The 20289-nt window shown below is 44.3% G+C and overlaps 1 protein-coding gene across 4 annotated transcripts in view; it reads left to right on the top strand.

The window, feature by feature from the left end:
* Nucleotides 1-19887, top strand: part of SNX24 (sorting nexin 24) — a 135653-nt gene extending 115766 nt beyond the window's left edge. For 2 of the 4 annotated variants that reach the window (XM_084779415.1, XM_084779414.1), the window contains 4 exons: nucleotides 11446-11540; nucleotides 12999-13031; nucleotides 13693-13757; nucleotides 13968-14154. In XM_084779415.1, the coding sequence (XP_084635541.1) occupies nucleotides 11446-11540; nucleotides 12999-13031; nucleotides 13693-13757; nucleotides 13968-14152 (378 nt within the window). In that variant the 3' untranslated portion in view covers nucleotides 14153-14154. Of the gene's footprint in view, nucleotides 1-11445; nucleotides 11541-12998; nucleotides 13032-13692; nucleotides 13758-13967; nucleotides 14155-14478; nucleotides 14900-19763 lie in introns of those variants that run through there. The other 2 variants (XM_084779416.1, XM_084779417.1) reach the window with 2 other exon arrangements.
* Nucleotides 19888-20289: the final 402 nt, after the last annotated feature.

The following is a 20289-nucleotide window of genomic DNA, read 5'->3' as shown; positions in this document are numbered from 1 at the left end:
CACAGAAGGGCCCTGGGTGGCAGAACCAGGGCGTGGATGGTTCTCCTACCCGGCAGAGGTAATCCTCTGAGGGGCAGGCTTCTATGAACTCTGTATAAAGCAGACTGAGGAACAAGTACATTCTTTGCCTGTGTGCACACGTCAAGGGGCCTCAAAGTTACAGCGTACTTGGATTGCATACAGAACACAAGCTTTCTAAAATTAGTGATAACGTGATTAAAGACAGAAGAGGATCCCTTCCTTTCTTCCAGTTTCTGTAATAGATTTTTTGTTTATATAAGAATAATATTTAATTGGCTATGCCAGGCTTTTATTTATCCTTAAAACAATTTACAAGCCCCGCATTCATTAGATTATTACTATAAACCATGCTCTGTTGTAAGTTTAGAGGCTTGAACTAAACTTTACCAAGAGTCTGTCCTCTGAAGTAGATACTCCCAGTGAGTGAGCCTGTTTATAAATGAGAACGCTGAAGCACCGGCGGCCCAACAAACTAGTGTGTCCTGGTTTGCTTTCTGTTCCTGTGATAATGAACATGACCAAAAGGATGGTTGGCTTAGACTTCCCGGTCACAGTCCGTCACTGAGGGAAACTGAGGCAGGAAGTCAAGCAAGGTAGGGGTCTAGAGGTAGGAACTAAAGAGAAGACCGTGGGGTGGGGGAGGGGGGGAAGCCACCCACTGGCTCTCTTAGTTTGCATTCTTACATACCCCATGACTACCTGCACCTGGCAGTGATCTCCAGACACTGACGGGGAAGCTGGTCCTGATCTCAGCAAGGTTAGTAATGAAGTAATCAGCTGGCACTCACCTGTGTTACTGCCATAAAAACAAACAAACAAACAAACAAACACAGGGTGTCCACGGGTGGCACCACCCACAGTGGGGTTGGCCTTTCCACATCAACCATCAGTCAAGAAAATGCCCCACAGGCTTGTTCACAGGCCGGTCCAATGGCCTTTTCTCAATTGATGTTTCCTCTTCCTAGATGATCCTAGCTTGATCAAGTTGACAAAAAACCAACAAGGATATAGCCTAAGGTTAACTTCTCAAGGTTAAGTAAATAAACGTTCAAAGGGCCCTACATCTCACTGAGTTCTTGTAAACCAAACTATCCCTCTTTCACTTCTCAGCAACTGTACAATGATCAATGTGATTGATCGCTGGTGGCCTGCTGCTCAGCAGCCGCTCAAGCTTGAGGAGGCATCTGTAGGGAACTCTGTGGGCCCCCAGGCACCTCCCTTCGTGCAAAGCCTGAGGTGGTTTGTGTGCATAGCGAGGTGATTGTGACAGGCTGTCTGGGTTGTTATGGTTACCCGTGATGCATCTCCTGAACCCCTTGCCGAGCACCGGTTGATGTCTGCCCAAACTGTTTCCTTGAGACATCAGGTGCTTGGATTGCAGCCACGTCTCTTTTTAGTTTTACTTTTCCTCTTCTCTTAACTTAGTGAGTTATTTCTCTCTCAAACTTACACAGTCTTTAAGGTACACGCAGTCTACTAGAATATTAATGTAAGTCCTTTTATTTATTGCTCTTAGTAGAAAGCTGTTAGGTCCTAACTGCTGTGATTAGAATGACCTGTTGAGTAAGTCTTGCATTATCATCATGAAAACAGTGAAAGCGCATTCCCTGTGGTCACTCGACAGGGTGTGGACGGTCCTTCGGGAGAGAAGTTTAAAGAAGCTCCACGTTTCCTAGGGATGCCACCCGCACTGTTCTCAAAGCCCCTCTGGGAGGACATGCTTCCAGCTCATCGGCTTCCATTGTTCTGTGCTTAGCTTCACATCATTAACTGTGAGCTGACTTCTTTTTTATTTTTCTTGCACTGTGTGTTCTTAACACCTGTTGAGTTAGGCACACATGCTTTTCACATATTGGTAATTTTCTTGCTTTTTATAAAGTTCAAGGTATGTGTGAATGGAGCTTTTTGGTTTGTTTTTGTTTTTCATATGCTATTTATTTAAAAAAGAATTAAAGTGCCATTTTCCAGCCATTTTCCATTGTGTTCCCACTAATGGGCTTTGCTCATCAAGGATTCTTAAATTCATGTAAAACTAATTCCATGTCTAGTCATAACTTCGTTTAACCAAGTGACATACAGCAGTGCTTGTAATTGTATGGATAGAAGATGACATTAGAGCTCTTCACTTAAAAAGAAATGATGCTAGCCTGTGGAATCGCCTTCACTACAGTGCAGTAGGGATGTGTGCACAGGAGGGCCCGGTCTGTCTGGATTGTACCACTCCAGAGGTGCAGGGCCTGGGTCAAGTCGTGAAGGAAGAGAATGTGAAATAAACCCGAGCCAGAAGTGTTGGAGGAAAGTGTGAGAGATGTGAGAGAGCAAATTGTTTTCGAGCACTTTAAAAAACCACCAATTCATCACCACCCATGGGCTGTGCTGATTATAAATCTTTCATTAAAATCTAGTCTCCTAAGGCCTTCCTCAGGCAGCATCTTACAAGTCCAGTTGTGATTACTATTTATTTCTTAAAATAACAGAACAGAACTTAGATAAACATGACATATAAGTTGTATTTAAATTAGTTTCTAACTACATAATTTGAGTTACTCAGTCATCTTTGGCTTGCTTTGTGACATACTGTTTTACTCAAAAGCATTAGTCCCCAGCCCTTGAGATTGACTGGACAGGTCAGTAACTGGTTCCCAGCCCTTAGTGTTAACAGACAGATAAGTAACTGAAAAATAATTGTGTTAGAGTTTTTTTGCTTGCTTGTTTTTCTTGCTTCATCAGGAAAATGCCAAATAAAGTGTTTTTTATAGTGTGTAGTCAAAGCATATTTTTATTCAACATGTTTGGTAATTTAAATTGATTAAATATATATGACTTTTTTTCTCATAGAAAAATGCTCTACCCCTGAGCTTCATCCCATACTTAAAAAAAAAAAAAAGGCTACCCTAAAGTTGTCTATCAGGTATTGAATTGTTTTGAGGCCAAGACTTTGTGTTCTTTGATTTTTTTTCAGTATATTTAATATAAAAGAGAAATTAATGAAATTCATTGCTTTTCTCATTCAGGGATTATATTTATTTTTATTATTCTTAATTATGTATAGGTGTGTGTATCTTCATGTAGATATGTGCATGTGATTGCAGGTATCTAAAGAAGCCAGAGGCCTCTGTCCCCTGGAGCTGGAGTTACAGAAAGCTGTGGCCCACCTGACATGGGTGCTGGGAACTGAACTCACATCCTCTGTACTCTTAACCACCGAGCCATCGCTCCAGGCCCTGCCTCTAGAATTCTTTATATACTAGTACAAATTAGTTGAGATGTTAAGATAAAATTTAAATCCCAAGAAAGGAATGCTTTTTAAAATTTCAGCGGCTGTCTTTAATTATCTATGGTTAAAATACACCAAAAAATATATATATTGGGGAAAGCAAAACACTTAAAAAAAAAAATCAGTTACAATTAACCACTATCCACTGCAGAAAAGGGTTTTTTTCCTTTCCTTTTAGTTATTTATTTTATGTGTATGTGTTTTTTTGTACACCAAAAGAGGGTGTCTGATACTGTGGGACTTCAGTTATATGTAGTTATGAGCCACCAGGGAAAACCAAAAACAGAAGGAGGGCTTATATTGACCTTGACCTGCCCTGGATTCCCTGCTAAAACTGAATTCATGAACCCCAACTATAAAACACAGATGAGAATAAATATTCATGCGTAAGTGAACACACACTCCCACCACACACACAGAGAGACACACACATGCACACATATGCACACATATGCACACGCACGCACATGCGCGCGCACACACACACACACACACACACACACACACACACACACACACACACACAATCAGTTAGGGAGCATTTTAGGGATAGCCAAAGAAAGGATTGAGCTCATGCCCCTTTGGACCTGAGGAATGCTAGCATTGCTTGAGTTGTGGTTTACATATGTCAGATCCTGTCACACACACCTAGGTGTCATGCCCACCACCTGTATAAGATTGCTCACAGGCCCTTAAATCCGCTAGGAAGCCCTTCACATCCCGAGAAGCCCACCAGCATCTCTAGCCACGGCACCCACTTCACTGCTCAGCGTCATCATCTTCCCTGGCCACTTTTCAGGTTTTTCCTGTGGTTTTTACCTTCCAGATGCCTGGGAGGAAGCCATGCTTTGTGTTTGGAATGCCCCATTCTCTTTACCCTTATTAGTTTACTCATCTCTCCGATGCTCCAGAGTCACTTCCCCAGGGCAGCTGCTCCTCTCCCCACGGCTTAGTAAGGGCACTTTGCTACTAATGATCAAGGAGAATAGCTGCTTCCTTACAAGGTACACGCCCTGTGTGCGGCTCCGCATTCATTTACTGTAATTGCAGGGACGCCATCCACTGCAGCACCAAAGGCTCAGCCCTGGGAAGGCAGCACATTGGCTGTTGGGCTGCGCACCGAGAGACAAACGTTTTCATATAACAGATAATGCAGAAATAGAGCAGAGGCTCTGATATTAAAGTAGCCCAGAAGGAATCTGACTTCCTTGTTTCTACTGTTTAGTAGTCATTTTATTCATTCCCCCACTTACTTATTTTGAGACAAGGCCTCACTAGATAGCCCTGGCTGACCTGGATCTCTCTATGTTGACTAGACTGGCCTTGAACTCACAGAGATAAGTCTGCTGGGATACTGGGATTAAATCCGTGCCCCACCACACCTGGTCATGGCTCATTTTTTAACCACATTAAAAATTATATTTTCTTCTAGACAGAGTAGCACAGACTTCCAGCAGTCCCAGGTAAAAAGAGAAGAATCAGGAGTTCAAAGCAAGTTACATAGTGAGTTACAGACCAGTCCAGGACACATAATGAGACCTTGTTGATAAAAAAAGATTTAGGCTAGCAAGATGGCCCAGTGGGTTATAAGCACATGCCATCAACCCTGTCAGGAGTTTGATCTCAAGAACAGGGTAAAAGGAGACATGTAATTTCTGCACGTTGCCTCTGCCCTGCATTCTCATGTCCTGCACACACACGTGTGCTCACACACACACACACACACACACACAATTAAAAAGTAATACATTTTAATGAACATTTTTAAAGAATTCTTTTCAAGATTTCTTAAGCCAAATCACATTATTTCTTTACAGATTTCTTCATTCCTTAAATAGGCCCTTCCTTGGCATTCAACTTTTTTGTGTAGGTCCCTGAGGTTTTTTGTTTGTTTTGTTTTGTTTTGTTTATAAGATAGTATGCAAAGCTCTGGAAAACCTTAGCAGCCAGCTGTTTGTTTGAATTCCATAAGTAGCACAGGTTCTGCCAAGGCACAGGCTAGACATGCCTTGGGGATGGAGTCACATCAACACAAAGGCTGCGCTGGGCAGTGGGTTCTTCAGCAGCACACGTGCCTTTTATTTTTTAGGTGGTCTCAGTCTTCTGAGATCTGTGTACTGCATGTTTTTATTTAAATCACTTTGCTAGTCTTACTGTGACTCATTGTGTGAATTGTGACCAAGTGCCGGGAGGTGGCTAAGTGGGAGACTGAGGACCACAGAGCCTCCACAAGCTCCTAGGCTTGGGTCCCCCGAGGACGGTGACACTGAGGCCCAGTTCCTGCTGTGAAGTGATATTGATTTTTCTCCCTCCTTGTTCTCAGCGACTCCTCTGAAGTAGGTATCATAGGGAGCATCGTTCGTGGACAGGAGAAGAAAAACTGTCATAGTGAACTTTGTCACTCCCCAAATCACACATTTCAGACCAAACTAGATGGAGCGGGCACACTTACGGGACTCCCGAAAACCTCATGACTTGTGTGACACAGAGGTCCCTGCAGTCCATAGCAACTATATGGGGGAGCATGCATGCAGTCTTTAGCAACCTGATAGGAGAAAACATACCTGCTCTGCATGTTTGCATGAGTGTGTATGTTTAGTGTTTTGAAAAGATAATTAAAAAAAAAAAAAAACCAAGCAGGCGAAAACAACAGTGCTGTCTGCAGTGATCACGGAAGGTTAGTCGAGTGGGCTCGTCCGAGCTTTCAGGACGTTCCTTTCCTCTTATAATTGGCTGCTGGGTAGGCTTGGCCCTAACTAGAATGCCAGCGTTCGATTTCACCGTGTCCTCAGTGGAGACGTGTCACCATTTATGCTGGCTTTAGTGACAATTTTCTAAAATGGAAACTCGTGGGAAATCATTACAGTGTTTATACGTCCCCCTTGTCGGATGGTGTTATCCTGTGATATTTTACCAGTGTTTTCTACCGCATGACGGCATCTTGCAGAGGTTAAGGCAGGACAGGTCCCTCTGTAATTTTGTGACCATATTTTACTTACTGCAGAAGAAAGGATAACTGACAATTAAGTATTTGGGATGCCACAGAAAGAACATGTGCAACTAATCAATGGCACCCTTTGGGACCGTGATTTTATAAAGCTGATAAGGTGGAAAAATCGGGGTTTTGTGATTTGTGTTACATGATGATAATTGCACCTTTTCAATAAAAACGACATTTCTGGAGTAAACACGGAGCTGGCAAGGTAGCTGCACCAATGCTGCTGTTTTTCTGCCCCATTCTGACAAGTTTTTGTAAATGGTTTTATAGAATATGAAATACACACACACATACACACACACTTATTTAATGCTGTGTAGAGAAAATTAATAAGGTTTGGCTTTTACAAAGCATGCTTAGTTGGCCAGTTTCAATATTTATCGGAGTTTTAACATTTAATATTTATCAAGTGCAGTGATATCCAAGCGAGTCACATTACGTTACGCACTTGGTACAGGCCCTTGATTCAAACCGTGTCATCTTACCCGCAAGCATGTGTTTGACACACACTCCTAAGTGATAAACTGGAGGAGTAAAGATCTGTAGGTGTGTTTTCGGGCCCTGATTATGCAGAAGGTCTTTGGTGTTTCTTTTCCCACACATAGGCCACTCTCTGACTTCTGCTGAACAGGCTTCAGTTGGAGGTAGACTTCGTCCCTGCTGATTGGGACAGCCTCTCTTTGAGCACGCTGGATTACCAGTAGCTTACCTCTCATTACCAGTCCCCCTTTGCCCTGGAACAGTCAGCCCACCACTGTCTCTCCTCGTTTGAGCAGCCACTACTCTAGAAACTGTGATCTTTTAATTTACCATCACTGCCTCTGGCTATTCCTAGTGTATTCTTTTTCCTCTTTCTTGGATCGCAGGGGATGGGACAAGTGTGCTGAGTGGAGTGGGGGTTATTCAGCTCTCTTGACAGCTTGCAGAAGAAGCACTTCACGCTGACCCACCACTGGATACCCACAGCATTTGAGTGGAGGCAGCTACTCTCTGTCTTGGGTCTGTGATTAATTGTACCTCTTACAGTATTTGACTCAGTGCTTATACCTGTAAAATTCGATGGGATTTATTTCTAGACTTTTCTCTAATTTGTACAGTTCATTTTGAATTATGCTCTCTCCATAAATTATTTGCTGGGCCTCACATGCCATCTCTGCAGGACTGGGCAAGCAGCATGGAAACTCCACTGCCAGGGACTTTAAGATATCAAGTAGACAGCTCTGAGCCCGGAACCTTGCGCTGTCCCACCACCAAAATGCCCCTCACCTGATGGTGGAGAGGTCTCAGCTCCACCAGCCGTAGTTGGAGCGTTTCAGATCATATTTTCCCTCCCGGTTCCTCAGGAACCCTATGCACCACTAATTGCTACACTTCTGAGTTATGTATAGAAGACACAGAACACTGAGGTAGTGAACATAGAACGGCTTCCTAGAACTAGCGAAGTAGTAGATTTCGGTCAGGAAGAACTCTTTACCATAGTGACTTCGCTGCTTAGACTAATATTTTTAACTGCAGTCCAGAGCTAACACTGATGTGGGGTGTCCACAAGGCCCTGTTTGACAGAGAGATAAACCCCAAACAGGAAGCCAGCACATCATTGGTCTGTGTGTCAGGTCCCAGACCACAAGTAAATGCTCAGCAAGATGACTCCTGCAGCCTAGCTGAGAGCAGGGGTCCTCTGCTGGGCTGTCAGGGATCTGCATCTGCGAGGGAGGGGGAGGGAGGAGGGATTGAGACCTAGTTGTATCCAGTTTTCTAAAAGGATCCACAAAGCCCATATGACTAAGATCTGTTCACTGCATAGCTAATCATCAAGTGGGCAAAATGAGTTGGGAATCGAGACGACAAACACACACACACACACACACACACACACACACACACACACACACACACAGAAAGGGAAGAGAGTTAAATCTCACATGCCGGTTGTATGCCAGATTCCCCCCAATATGTCTCCTTGAGTCCTCACAAGAACCCCATAAGTACAAGGAGAAAGGATACAGACCAAGTCTGACTATAAAACCCATGTGCCTTGTGTACCACATCGCCCTGAGAGGAAATAGGGATGCCATCAAAGACTAACAAAGGCCGGCAATCATGGTTTCATATTTAACAATCTGATTTTCTATACAGTTAGGAGCTTATCTAGGGAATATAGTTGGGTGATTTAAACCAGATGGTTTCTGAAGATGTGGGATGAGTTGGGGTGTGGCTTTGAGAAGGAAGGGTTGCTCCCGAGGCTGTGCATTTCAGGGAATGAAGACAAGAACGGAACAGCTGGGAGGCCCCATGTACCGTTCAGTCTCCTGCATGACATCTTGTGTTTATGGCCCGAAAGACTTGAATTGAACTAATTTAATTCCTATTTGGCATCTCTGTCCTAATTAATGACAGTTGTTTCATTTGTACATATTACATTAAATTAGATGAATTCTTCATCTCTGTTTGGACTAAAGTATTAATTCTTCTTTGTGCAAGGTTTCCTCACAGAGCTGAGGAAAAACTCCTGGCCAGCTAACCAAAAGCCTTACCAACACCCCAGCACACACAGGGTGCTGCTTCCTTTATAATACTGAAGATCAGCCTGACCACTGTTTTCTGGAAAATATTAGTTGAGAATATTTACGGAACAAAAATAGGTGCTTGTAAGTTTCTACGAGTTTTCTGTATTTCTTTCTGCCAGGATGTCTTACCTAAAACAATGTGGTCATCTGTTTGGAGAGCACCAGGGAGAGAGAGCTGGATTAATTCCTGTCCCTGTGTGCAGTGTAAACAGCCTTTTGCCTGTCTTTTGTCATTAATGATCATGCTGTGGATGTAGCCAGTGCATTGTAAGCCAATCTGTCAAGGCAAATAAACAATTCACCTTGTTAAAATTCCCTAAATCTTGCATTAATAAAACCAAAGCAACCCCCAGAACACTCAAGAGATGTCTTCCTCCATACTACAGTGATGGATGATATGTCTAAAGAGCCTGGAAATTAAGTAGTTCGGGTCATTAAAAGTGTCCCACACTTCTTATTGATTTAATTTATTTTAAAAAGGTAGGGGCGGAGATAAGGATGTTGCCTCCTCCCCCATCTTTTTTTTTAATCTGAAGGCTACCACCTATGCAAGTAGTTAAAACTACTCCTAGAGCAAATCGTCCCATACTTATCACGACATTAAGTTTTATTATTCAGATGCTGTATGTTATTCCTGTCAGGCAGACATCTAGAACGATCTCGGTAGTCCTTGCACCCTGTGTCACAGCAAAAACATGTAGAACGTGTTGGACTACTGAAGCGATCGTGTCTGCGTATTCAGAAACCCCCTTGGGTAGGTAGGATTTGAGATAGATGTCAAACAATTCGGAAGAAATGAATTGAAATGTAGGAAATCATCTCCGTGGGCAGAGTGCCTCTTCCTCTTCCCTCCTTTGTTTCCTCAAGCTTTTGTTTTTCTGCATGCATAATTAGGGAAAGAATATTATATCTGAGACGAAGGAGGAGTGGGGAGATTGGATGAGTCAATGGGAGGGAAAGCATTTGGAGAGTGGTGCGGCATTTTAACTCTATCACTGTACTCTGCATTGTTTGAGGTGTGTGTGTGTGTGTGTGTGTGTGTGTGTGTGTGTGTGTGTGTGCGCGCGCGCGCGCTTATTTCTTTATCCGATACTCTACCGAGCCCACCACCCTATTCACTGCCATGTCCCAGCACCTGCTGTAACAAGGACCCCGAGTTAATGAGTAGAGTAGAATTCCCCATCACTTTTCTATCCCCCTCCCCCTATTCCTTAAGATCTTTCTGGTACAGTGGGTTCTGTGAGGGATGCTGACAGCCCAGGCACCTTAACTTCCCAGATGGTCTGTCTCTTGGACCTGAACAGCAGGAGAATTGGGCACTGCAAGGCACAGGCAGGCCTGACAGCCCATATGCCCCAATCCATGTATATGGTCTGAAATGAGTAGCAGGATTCCGAACCTTGTGAGAAACAGGGTGACTCACTATGGAAATGATGCTATGCCCAAGATGCACTGAAGCACTTATAATTTGACCTGAGTGTTTTATTTGTTCTGTGTCTTCTGCACTAGTTATGGCTAGTCCTAAGATGCTGTCAGATAATATTTCTAATTTTTATTAATCTCTAGATAATAATGTACTTATTGGGGTGGGAGGAAATCACCCATGATATGTTATTCAAGTAGACCTTTAAGAACAGTTATATTGTGAACTATGGACACTCCTGACTATAGTCCCAACACTGTGGAGGCTGAGTCAAGAGGACTGCTGTGAATTCAGGGCCAACCTGGGCTAGATAGTAGACCTTCCTTTCAAAAGACAAGCAAGTGAGCCATTAAGTATTCTTTGGTGCTTTTCCCTCACTGTCCTTAGTGCGGGGAGAGGAGCAGGTATCAAATGTGTATTCTGTTGACACATGTTGGCAGAGTCTTTTAAAAATGCATAAATATGAAAATGCACTCATAGCCTCCATCAGATTTCTCCTCTACATTGCATAATTTGGTTCTCAGCTGACACGTTTATGCCATTATGCCAGCTCTTTAGCAAAGCTATTTAAGTGGAAGAATTTTATAGATTTTTTTTCAATATATACCCTGATTTACACTTTAGTGGTAAAGTTGTCACTGACCCTTTAAGTGGCTCTGTCCAGATGGCAATAAATGTCAACTGATCCTAGTACAGAAACAGGTGATAACTAAAGAGTTAGACTAAATCTTCCAGATGGAAAAACTGCAGTATTTCCTAAGAGGGGCGACGTATTATGGAAACATAAATGCTGTATCATTCAATAAGTAAAATTGTTTTGTATATTAGCAGTGTTACTGATATGTCCAGGGCTGGACTGTTCAGGCTGGACCAGAGTCTGTGTAAGGGAAGGGACTTCCCCAATGCACTGTCCACTAGTGAGCAACTCAAGATAGGAGACACGTCTGTAAATGTACCCAGATGCAGTGGATGAAGTGTGGTATAGCATGTGCGCAGGTCAGCCTGAATCTGTGATGGGTGGCACAGGGACCTCTCAGTTGTGAGGAATGTTGCTGGTGAGGACTTTGATGGACAATTGTGACTTTTTGATAGCAATCCTTTGATTGATGGCCTAACAGACTTGCCTCTCATTTCCTAATTCTGTTTTCTGCTTTTGCAGGCTGTCATTTTGGAAAATGAAGAGCTCCCCAAACTCTTCCTTGATTTCCTCAATGTAAGACACTTGCCCTCTCTACCAAAGGCAGAAAGTTGTGGGTAAGAACCGCTATTTACCTTGTGGGTGCGGGACTTCAGTTACTCTTCAGTAAAGGCTAGTTCCAACAGATAACCCAGAGTCACGCCACAGGGCAAGTTGGCCGCACCTAAGCTCTTAGTTGAGGTGTCATTCCCTCATCCCTCTGCTCATAGTGAGAGGAACCCCTCCCAAGTCTTCATCTCCGTCCTGCAGCAGGTGGTCCCAGCAAACCCATGCTTAGGCATAAGGACTCACCTCTTAAATAATGGTGTCACAGACGGTCATTATGAGTCCAGACAGTATGATCAAGGACGGTCCCTTGACTTGTGCCAAGTGTACATATTCATATGGCTTTTTAAAGATATACTTTTATTATTTAAGCGTATGCATGGGCCTGTGTGTGTGCCAAGTATGTGGCGCGAGTCCTTGGAAGTCAGAAGAGGACATCAGAGCCGCCAGAGCTAGAGTTGTAAGCGCTTGTGAGCTGCCCGACATGGGTGGGGACCCATGGTCCTCTGGAAGAGCAGCAGGTGGTCTTACCTACTGAGCTGAGCCATCTTTCCAGGCCCCATATTTTATAGTTTTAAAGCTCTAGATGACTGTAGACTCCTCATCTGGTTGTTAGTCAGAGGCACAGTATTTAAGTGCCTTTCCCAAGCCTTACAAGTGACAGAACTTAGGCTTTCTTGGGGGTGAGGGAGGGAGGCTGCTTTCTTTTCTGACTGCCACTTTTCCCTGCGGCTGTATGTAGCCCCCAGTCCCTGTTAACCATGGAACTTGAAGAACAACATCCCAGCAGCTGGAGAAAGTTCTTCTAAAGAATATGACCTGCAGCAAGCCAGGCTGAGCTAGGCTCTGAAAACAGTCAGCAATACTGCTGCCCAGTCAGTCAGGACACAAAAAAAGTAAGGGAAATGCTGCAGGCTGAGGGCTTTGCCAATTCTCCATGTGTGTTTAGTCCTTTCCTGAGGTCAGGCTAACCCTGAGCTGTCGGTGAATGCAGGGCCGTAGACACCTGTCACCACTCCTCATCAGAACTGTTGACTCAAGGCCACTTGTTCCTCACCTGGGAGTCTGGTAACCCCATACACTCTAAGTAATCTATGTGGCCACTGTGGCCTATCCCAACCTGTGTATCCGTGTTTCCTGGTTCACAGACACTCTTGAATTTTACACGGAGACATTAACAAGAACAGCGAAAATGGGGTCTTTTTACTTCTGTTTCAACCCCCAAAGAGTAAAAAGCTGTACAATTTTTAAATGATCTTAAGGAAAATTGAAGTCCCGAGATCTTCCAGGCTGACGATTACTTAGGATGAGTCATCAGCTGTGCCTGGCTCAGCACAAGCTCTCAATTTTTCTGTCTGTTTCCCAATTTAGTGCTAAGGATACTATCTTTTGCTTTGTTGGTATAAATATTGGCCCAACTTATTTGGTCTTTTTCTTTTCTCTTCTTTTCTTTTTAATAAAAATTTCAGATCTTTTGATGAGACCGAATCTGAAGAGTCAAGGTAAGAACTGTTTTTAGTCAGCCAGGAGCTGCAGAGGTCAACAGTAGAGCTGCAGGTTGTTGTGTGTAACTACCCATAGTGTGGGCATTTAAAGTCATGTTTCTCTGATGTTGGATATTGGGTTTAAGATGTTAAATATTTGATAGTGATTTGCAGAGTTAATTGCTTATAATCAGGAATGAAAAGTGTTAAGGACCCCACATAGCATCACGAAGTAAGAATACTGTTTTACAGCCGGGCGTGGTGGCGCACGCCTTTAATCCTAGCACTTGGGAGGCAGAGGCAGGTGGATCGCTCTGAGTTCGAGGCCAGCCTGGTCTACAAAGTGAGTCTAGGACAGCTAAGGCTACACAGAGAAACCCTGTCTCAAAAAAAAATAAAAATAAAAATAAAAATAAAAAAGAATACTGTTTTACTTATGATCAAACTGCAGTTACTGCAAAGATGAGTGTCTGTCTCATATCCCAGAGAGAAGTCTTGGGAAGGCAAGCTCAGCGCCCATGCTTTCTCTCCGTGTGTTTGCTGTTATTTACCCACACTGGTAGATGCAAAGACCTGAAGACGTCCCACACAGCAGTTTGATCCCCTCAAAGCTAGTTTGTAGTGTTTTCTGTTTACCATCGTCCCCTGATGCTGACATGCCTGTTTCTGACCTTTCCAGCAAGCTGTCCCACCAGCCGGTGCTGCTGTTCCTCGGGGATCCATACGTCTTGCCTGCAGCCAGCGGTAATCAAACTTGTCATCTGCTACAGCTCTTTACTGATCTGCCCCTGCACCACATAAACCACGTTTGTAATATGGGTCTAACAGAGTGACATCGGTCCAGGGCTTAATCATCTGCCAATAAACCAGGGCTCTCGGTGTAAGAGACATTTAGAATTTTAATTGGGGCCGGCCTTTCAGGAGGAAATGTAATTTTTCTTTCTCTCTTCCTAGCCTATTTTGAATTAGAGAAAGAAGGGATAAAGGTATTTATTTTTCCTTTTTTGTATGCGATGTTATTCAGACTGCTGCTTGTTTTTAATTTAGATGTCCAGGTTCCGCCTCTAGCCCTTCTTAAAAATGCTTCTTTCCAAAAAGCTGTGCACAGGCATTGCAAATATACCTGTGTTTCTATTTAGATTTCAGTGTCTTTGATTGGAAACTATATATTTTTAAGTTGTATATTTTAAATACAACTAATTGATTTAAGTGTAAAAACAATCGATATGTTAGCATACGTCCTTTTTCAGCTCCAGTTCCCCAGAGTCGTTCTCAAAGTGTTCTCCTATGCAGCATTCCCGGAGGACATTTTCAGGGCATCATCTCATTTAATTTGCAAGCAGCCTTATAAAATGGGTTCAGCACGTTATATCACTGACTAAAGTGGAAAATCCAAGCACAGGATGGTGGTGACTTGCCAGGCTCTGGTGGACCATTTGAGGCCTGAGTTTTCCTTTGCTTTTAGCAGATTGGTCTCCAACCTCTGAGAACCACAGATAATCAAGCCACAGAAAAGCAAAGATAAAGGATTCGTTGTTTCTGTCAACAAAACCTTCCTACGAGCTGGAGAGAGGGGACTGTTGTCTGTAGCATGGGGCTTGTATTCAGATCACCCACTTACCCACCAGTGGAAGAAGGGGGCCAGGACGCAGGCATCGCTCACCAGCAGACTCCTCAGACTCCTGCTCAGCGAGTTGCCTCAGCTGTAAGGAATACAGTTTCATGGTGGCTTTTTGTGCGTATCTTCTCAGTGAGGAAGTTGCCCCTCTTAAGAACTGCTTCCTGTGTTTAACATATTTGTATATTAGCTGGTGGTGTACTGAAATATTATGTTTAGCAAATATACCACCCAGTCTAGATTAAATAGTCATATTACCTTTTAAAAATGGCTCCACACATGATCTTTCTAGGAATTATCTTTATTCAGATATTTCGTGCACCTGTCCAAAGTTCCTGCAGCAGTGGCCGGGATGATGACTGGACAGAAAGAGCCAGGAGCTCAGTGGAAGGGGTGGGGGAGGGGAGAACCGTGTGTTTTGTGCTCTTTAAATCTGACTCTTTAAGCTTATTAAGCAGTACCTACCACATAATATACACTTTTCCAGTGGAGACCAGACGAGCCTTCTGGGGGGCAATGCTAGGTGCCAATGTGGGAAGCAGGAAGATTAAGGCGTGTGTATTGTCCGTCATGTGATCATGTGGACCAAATAAGGGAACTCCTTTTTGAGAATAGCTGTAATTAATGGGTTTGTAATTAACGGGATGCAGAGGCCAACCCTCATGTTATTTTCTTAGAATTTTGGCACACCCAGTTTTAGAAATCTGACTCCTTTGGTTTTAGAGAAACTTTATCTGTATCTCACTGTGTTGTGTGATACAACTTTTTAGCAAGTGGAAATGATTTTGAGATTTGCTGACTCCCGTTCACATTTACTCTCTTTACGTTTCAGACATGCAGGCCTATACATCCTTCTAGAAAACGCTAGCACTCACAGCTGGATAGGTGGCTTTGTTGGTAGAGAGCTTACCACCCAGGCATAAAAATCTGAGTTCCACCCACAGAACTCACATTTAAAAATAAAAAGAGAACCAGGCATGGTGGTGCGTGCTGTGTAACCCTGCACTTTGGAGGCAGGTAGGAGGAGCCCTGGAGCTCACTGGCCAACCAGCCAAGCTGAACTAGTGTGCTCTCTGCTACTGCCTGAAAAAACAGGGTGGACAACTCCTGAGAATGACACTGGGGGTTGACTTCCACCTTCCACATGCATACACACATATGTGTGTAAACACATACACACACATACACACATGTGTGCACGCATGTACAAGAGAATAAAGAACAGGCTGATCCTTTTAACAACAAAAGTCAAGAGAATACCCTCTGTTTTAAAGATGTCTATTTCTATTTTACATGTATGGATGTCTTGCCTGTGTGTGTGTGTGTGTGTGTGTGTGTGTGTGTGTGTCTGTAAAGGCCCCCGAAGCAGGAGTTATAGATGCTTGTGAGGCCCCGGTGTGAATACTAGGAACCAAACCCAGGTCTTGGGTAAAAGTAGCAAGTGCTCTCAACCAGTTTGCCATCTTTATGCTCCAGAGAGAGCTCTCTTCACAGCCTCAAAGGCATGTGCTTTCTGGCCTTTGTCTTAATTTTTTTTGAAAGATACAAAACAACTCTTTCCAAAAGCCCAGGGGTCCTCAGTGTGGGTGGACATTCCAGACGATTCTCCGCTTGGTTCTCCTGGCCCCGTTATCAGCTTAAGATGTGTTGCCACATGCTCTCGCTTCAAACACTGTTCACCCTCGGCTTCCCCCTCAAAGACTGGACGACGCTCACTGAGCTTTTCTTTAATCAATCTCCTGTAGCCTGGAGCTACCCTATCTGTGCGACTAAGAGGCTGTGTCTTATCTCCAACACAGACACTTGTTCTGGTTCGCAGGAACTCTGCGGTCTGCTCCAGCTCGCCTCTCCTCAGACACTCCACTTGGTTTCAGCTACTCTGCTATTCATCCTGCCCCAACACTGCCAACCCTGACCCCCAAGGCACCCATGCTGCCCACCTGATGACCATGCCAGCCCTGCTGACTCTACCCCAGGGGCTTTTGCCTTGTCAATGCTAAACCCAGGACACCTGCTGCTCCCTCCTTGAAGCTTCTGATCTGCATGCTTGGTGGGTCTGTCTGTCTCCAGGGCCTCACATTGAGTGTCCCAGCTTTGAAGCTTTGAATGCCGCTCTCTTCAGAGCGGCCTCCAGTCAGATTTGATCTGTTGCTGTTGCTCGCGGTGAACGTTCATTAGATGAACAAATGCCAGTGAAAATAACAAGAAGTGTATCCCGCGCTGTGTTCCCTCCCCTCCCCTCCCAGTGGGGGACAGAGGAAAGAAAGAACAGTTTTCTGAGTAAGTCAAGCAGTCATGGACATTATATTAAGTCACGCCATGATGGAGCCTGAGGGTAACTTTAAAGCGGACTGAAACAAGTGAGTAGGAGCTGGTGCAAAGCCAATTATCCCATTGCTGACCGTTAGGCGGGCAGACCCTCCAGTTAGTCACTTTTGCTCAGAGCACCCTGTGGGCTTTCTTCAGTACAAATGGCTGCAGGCTATATCCTCTGGAGGGCCTCCACACTGGCTTTCCCCTGGGAGGGAACCCTTTCTCCTGGACACCCTCAACATCTGCCTCCTACAGCACCTCCTTCAGTTCAGTTCAAGCAACCCTTCCACCCTGAGCCTTCCCTCCCTCTCCTGTAACGCTTGCTGTTGTGTGTCCTTGCTTTGAAGCCACTGTCTGATGTGCTAGTCATGTTACAGGATTGCACATCGAACATTACGGGGGTTTTCATTGTTGTTTTATGGCACTTCGTTGGATCCACTTAACTTAAATATATTCATGGTATAAATTAACTGTATTTAAGTAGACTTTCAGATTTCAGATGGCAAAGGATAACAATATGCCACCTGTAATGAAATATGTTTGTTTGGGTATTTACTGAAAAGTAATCAATGGTTCAATTTATTAATATCTGTATGAAAAATAAATTTAAGATTAGAATTAGCTAGACCATTGCTTCAAGTACACATATATAGTGTATTACAGGCTTTTAAAGACTTGACCTCTGGAAAAAAGTGTGTGTGTGTGTGTGTGTGTGTGTGTGTGTGTGTGTGTGTCAGAAAGGCACACACTAAGAAAGCTAATATCGCCAGCCAGAGATAACTCACTATTTGGAAGTGTAGTGGAGGGATTTGTTAAAACATTTTATTTGTGTCATTTGATTGCTAGCACCTGTCCCATGGCCTGGACAGAGAGGGTAACTTCCTTACATGTCCCATAACTAGATGAATAGATGGCATGTGTTAATGGCCAAGAATTTACCGCATGCCAGGCCCAGTCCACCAACCTTTCAATAACCCGTAAGGAACTTATTGGTGTGAGTCCCACCTCACCACTGGTAAAACAGCTCAGCTGTGTCATAGAACTGGGGCATGACTACCCAGGATGCAGAGCCATTTCAGGAAATACTCGGTAAGGTAACCCTGTCAGTGTATCCAGGCACTTCCTTGACCTTGCACTTGACTAGATGCAAAGGTATATCAAACCCAGAAGGCTCCAGACTGAATAGATTGGCCTCTGGGTCACTCTCGCCCCTCAGCTTCTCCCACAGTCCTCTGGCTGAGTAAGACAGAGACCCGAGGAACACCTGTGGTGACTTCCGTCATTCTTCTGCTCCAGCTTCCTCCCTCTCCTTTCTTCTAGCCCCCTTTGTGAGGCAGTCTCACTATGAATGACATCATCTATAATCACTGAATAATTTGGGTTGCCCTTGAACTTGAGATCCTGCCTCAGCTTTGATTCCTGAGGTGACAAGTGTGTATGTCCCCATCCAGCTTAATCTTCGACTTCGCCCTTTTATCCCCTAGTCACTTGTATCTGTCAGCTGGTCACGCCCTTCATTCCTCTAGAATTCATCCAGTTTTCTGTGTCCTGCCTCAGGAACTCCCTCTCAACTGCAGCGAGTGACCAAATCCATCTGTGTCCACCTCACACTTGCTTCAGTCTGTTCTCTGAGTGGCAGTCCGTCATCTTTTCAAAATTTCATATTGTCTGACTTCACTTCAAGTCCTTCAGTATATCTCTGATAAAGCCCGTATTCCCGTGAGAGCTTCCCAAGTCTGGTGTGGTAATTTCCTCCTGAGCACCAGCCCCCTTTACTGCCTCACTTCCACTGAGGACTCTGAACCCTTGAGGCTCCCTTGCCAGAGACTGTGTTGTAGCCTCATATTGCCCTGGGGCCTTCCCACCTTCTCCAATGAAGCCCAGTTCCCTTGTGCTCGACTTTACATGGTAGCTGCTGCAGAGGAAATAGATGTATGAAGAAAAGTTATTAAGGTTTTGGTTCATTTGCATAATAACTATTCGGGATGCTTAGCTTTCATCCAACTCCTGACGTAATTGTGTACAGAGCAAAGCTTAAACCTAAACGTCTGAACCGTGGGAAGATCGAGCCCCTGCCCAGTCCATGGTACTTTAATTGCTCAACACAAGCAACTGGCTTGACATACTGTGTGTGCCTCTGCATCTCCTTTGTGCCCCTCTGCAGAAATGAGGCTGGTTTTTCAAGTATGACAAGATGACTTTTTGTTAAAATGTTGCCCTTTCAAGTCAAAGAGACAGGCCCCATCTTTCCATTCTCGGGAAACACTCCCAAGAGTGTGTACACACACACACACACACACACACACACACACACACACACACACACACACAGGAGACAGCGTAGACTAAGTACCTCTGAAGGCCTCAGTGCAAAAACCGCAGCCAACTATTCCCAGTAGAACTCTTGGAATTCCTTCAAGTGTATTGAGATTTTGTTAGAAATTGAATTGCCAGCGTAATCCATCTTCCTTGTGAGGAAACATCGAGATAAAGAGCCGGGGCCTAGCAGCATTAACCGTTAGAAGAGCAGCCCATGAGTCGATACACTACAAATCTGGCCGTGCAGGCCCGCCGCGCCTGGTGGTAGCCAAAGTGGCCTCTGGCTGACAAATGGTAGCACTCCTTACCCACGGGTAAGTAAGCCCAAGTAGTAGCCCTGACCTCTGACACCATGGCCTTGATCTCTGACCTTCTTTCCTGACCAAGGGCAAACGGACTGATCATGTGGACTCCAGAGAGATGCGGCTCTGACCCTTTTCCATAAAACACGATTTCCTGTTGCTGATGCATGTTAAGAAAAGCATCTTTTCTTTTTTTAGATTTTCCAAATGTGGTCATCGAAGGAGTTCTTCATGGGATATTTTACTCTCACCTGCAGTCCAGGTAGAAACTGTGCCTGGCTGCAAGCAGATGAAGCGAGTGTCAACGGCAATGGCAAGAAAATCGATCTCTCTACCAAGTTAACCGAAACTCCATGACACAATAGCTCTAGCTAGCGGGAAAATTCACAGTCCTAGCTTCCTTCAGAACAGGGATATTTCTGTAAGAATGGTGCTTTTAAAATTAGAAACCGAACCAGGGTGGGGTCAGGCTAAGACCAATTGTTCGCAAAGGTAAAGGGAGATTCCAGCTCAAGAAAAGGAGGCCACGGTGGATTACTGGGAGTACCGCGTGTCACAAAACAGAGCCAGCCTCTGCTTCAGTCTCACCGTGTGCTAATTGGAAATCATATCCTGGGTCACACCGACACTGAGCAACTTCGGTGGCTTTTGTTCAGACTTTGACACACTCATCTTTACGCCAGGAGATTTTTCTCAGGGGGAGATACTCCAGAAGGCTGTGGGC

Source organism: Acomys minous (genome assembly GCF_964271855.1).
Source record: "Acomys minous genome assembly, chromosome: 4".
NCBI lineage: Eukaryota > Metazoa > Chordata > Mammalia > Rodentia > Muridae > Acomys > Acomys minous.
Note: the sequence above shows the minus strand (reverse complement) of the source record. Positions and strands in the feature narration are given on the sequence as shown.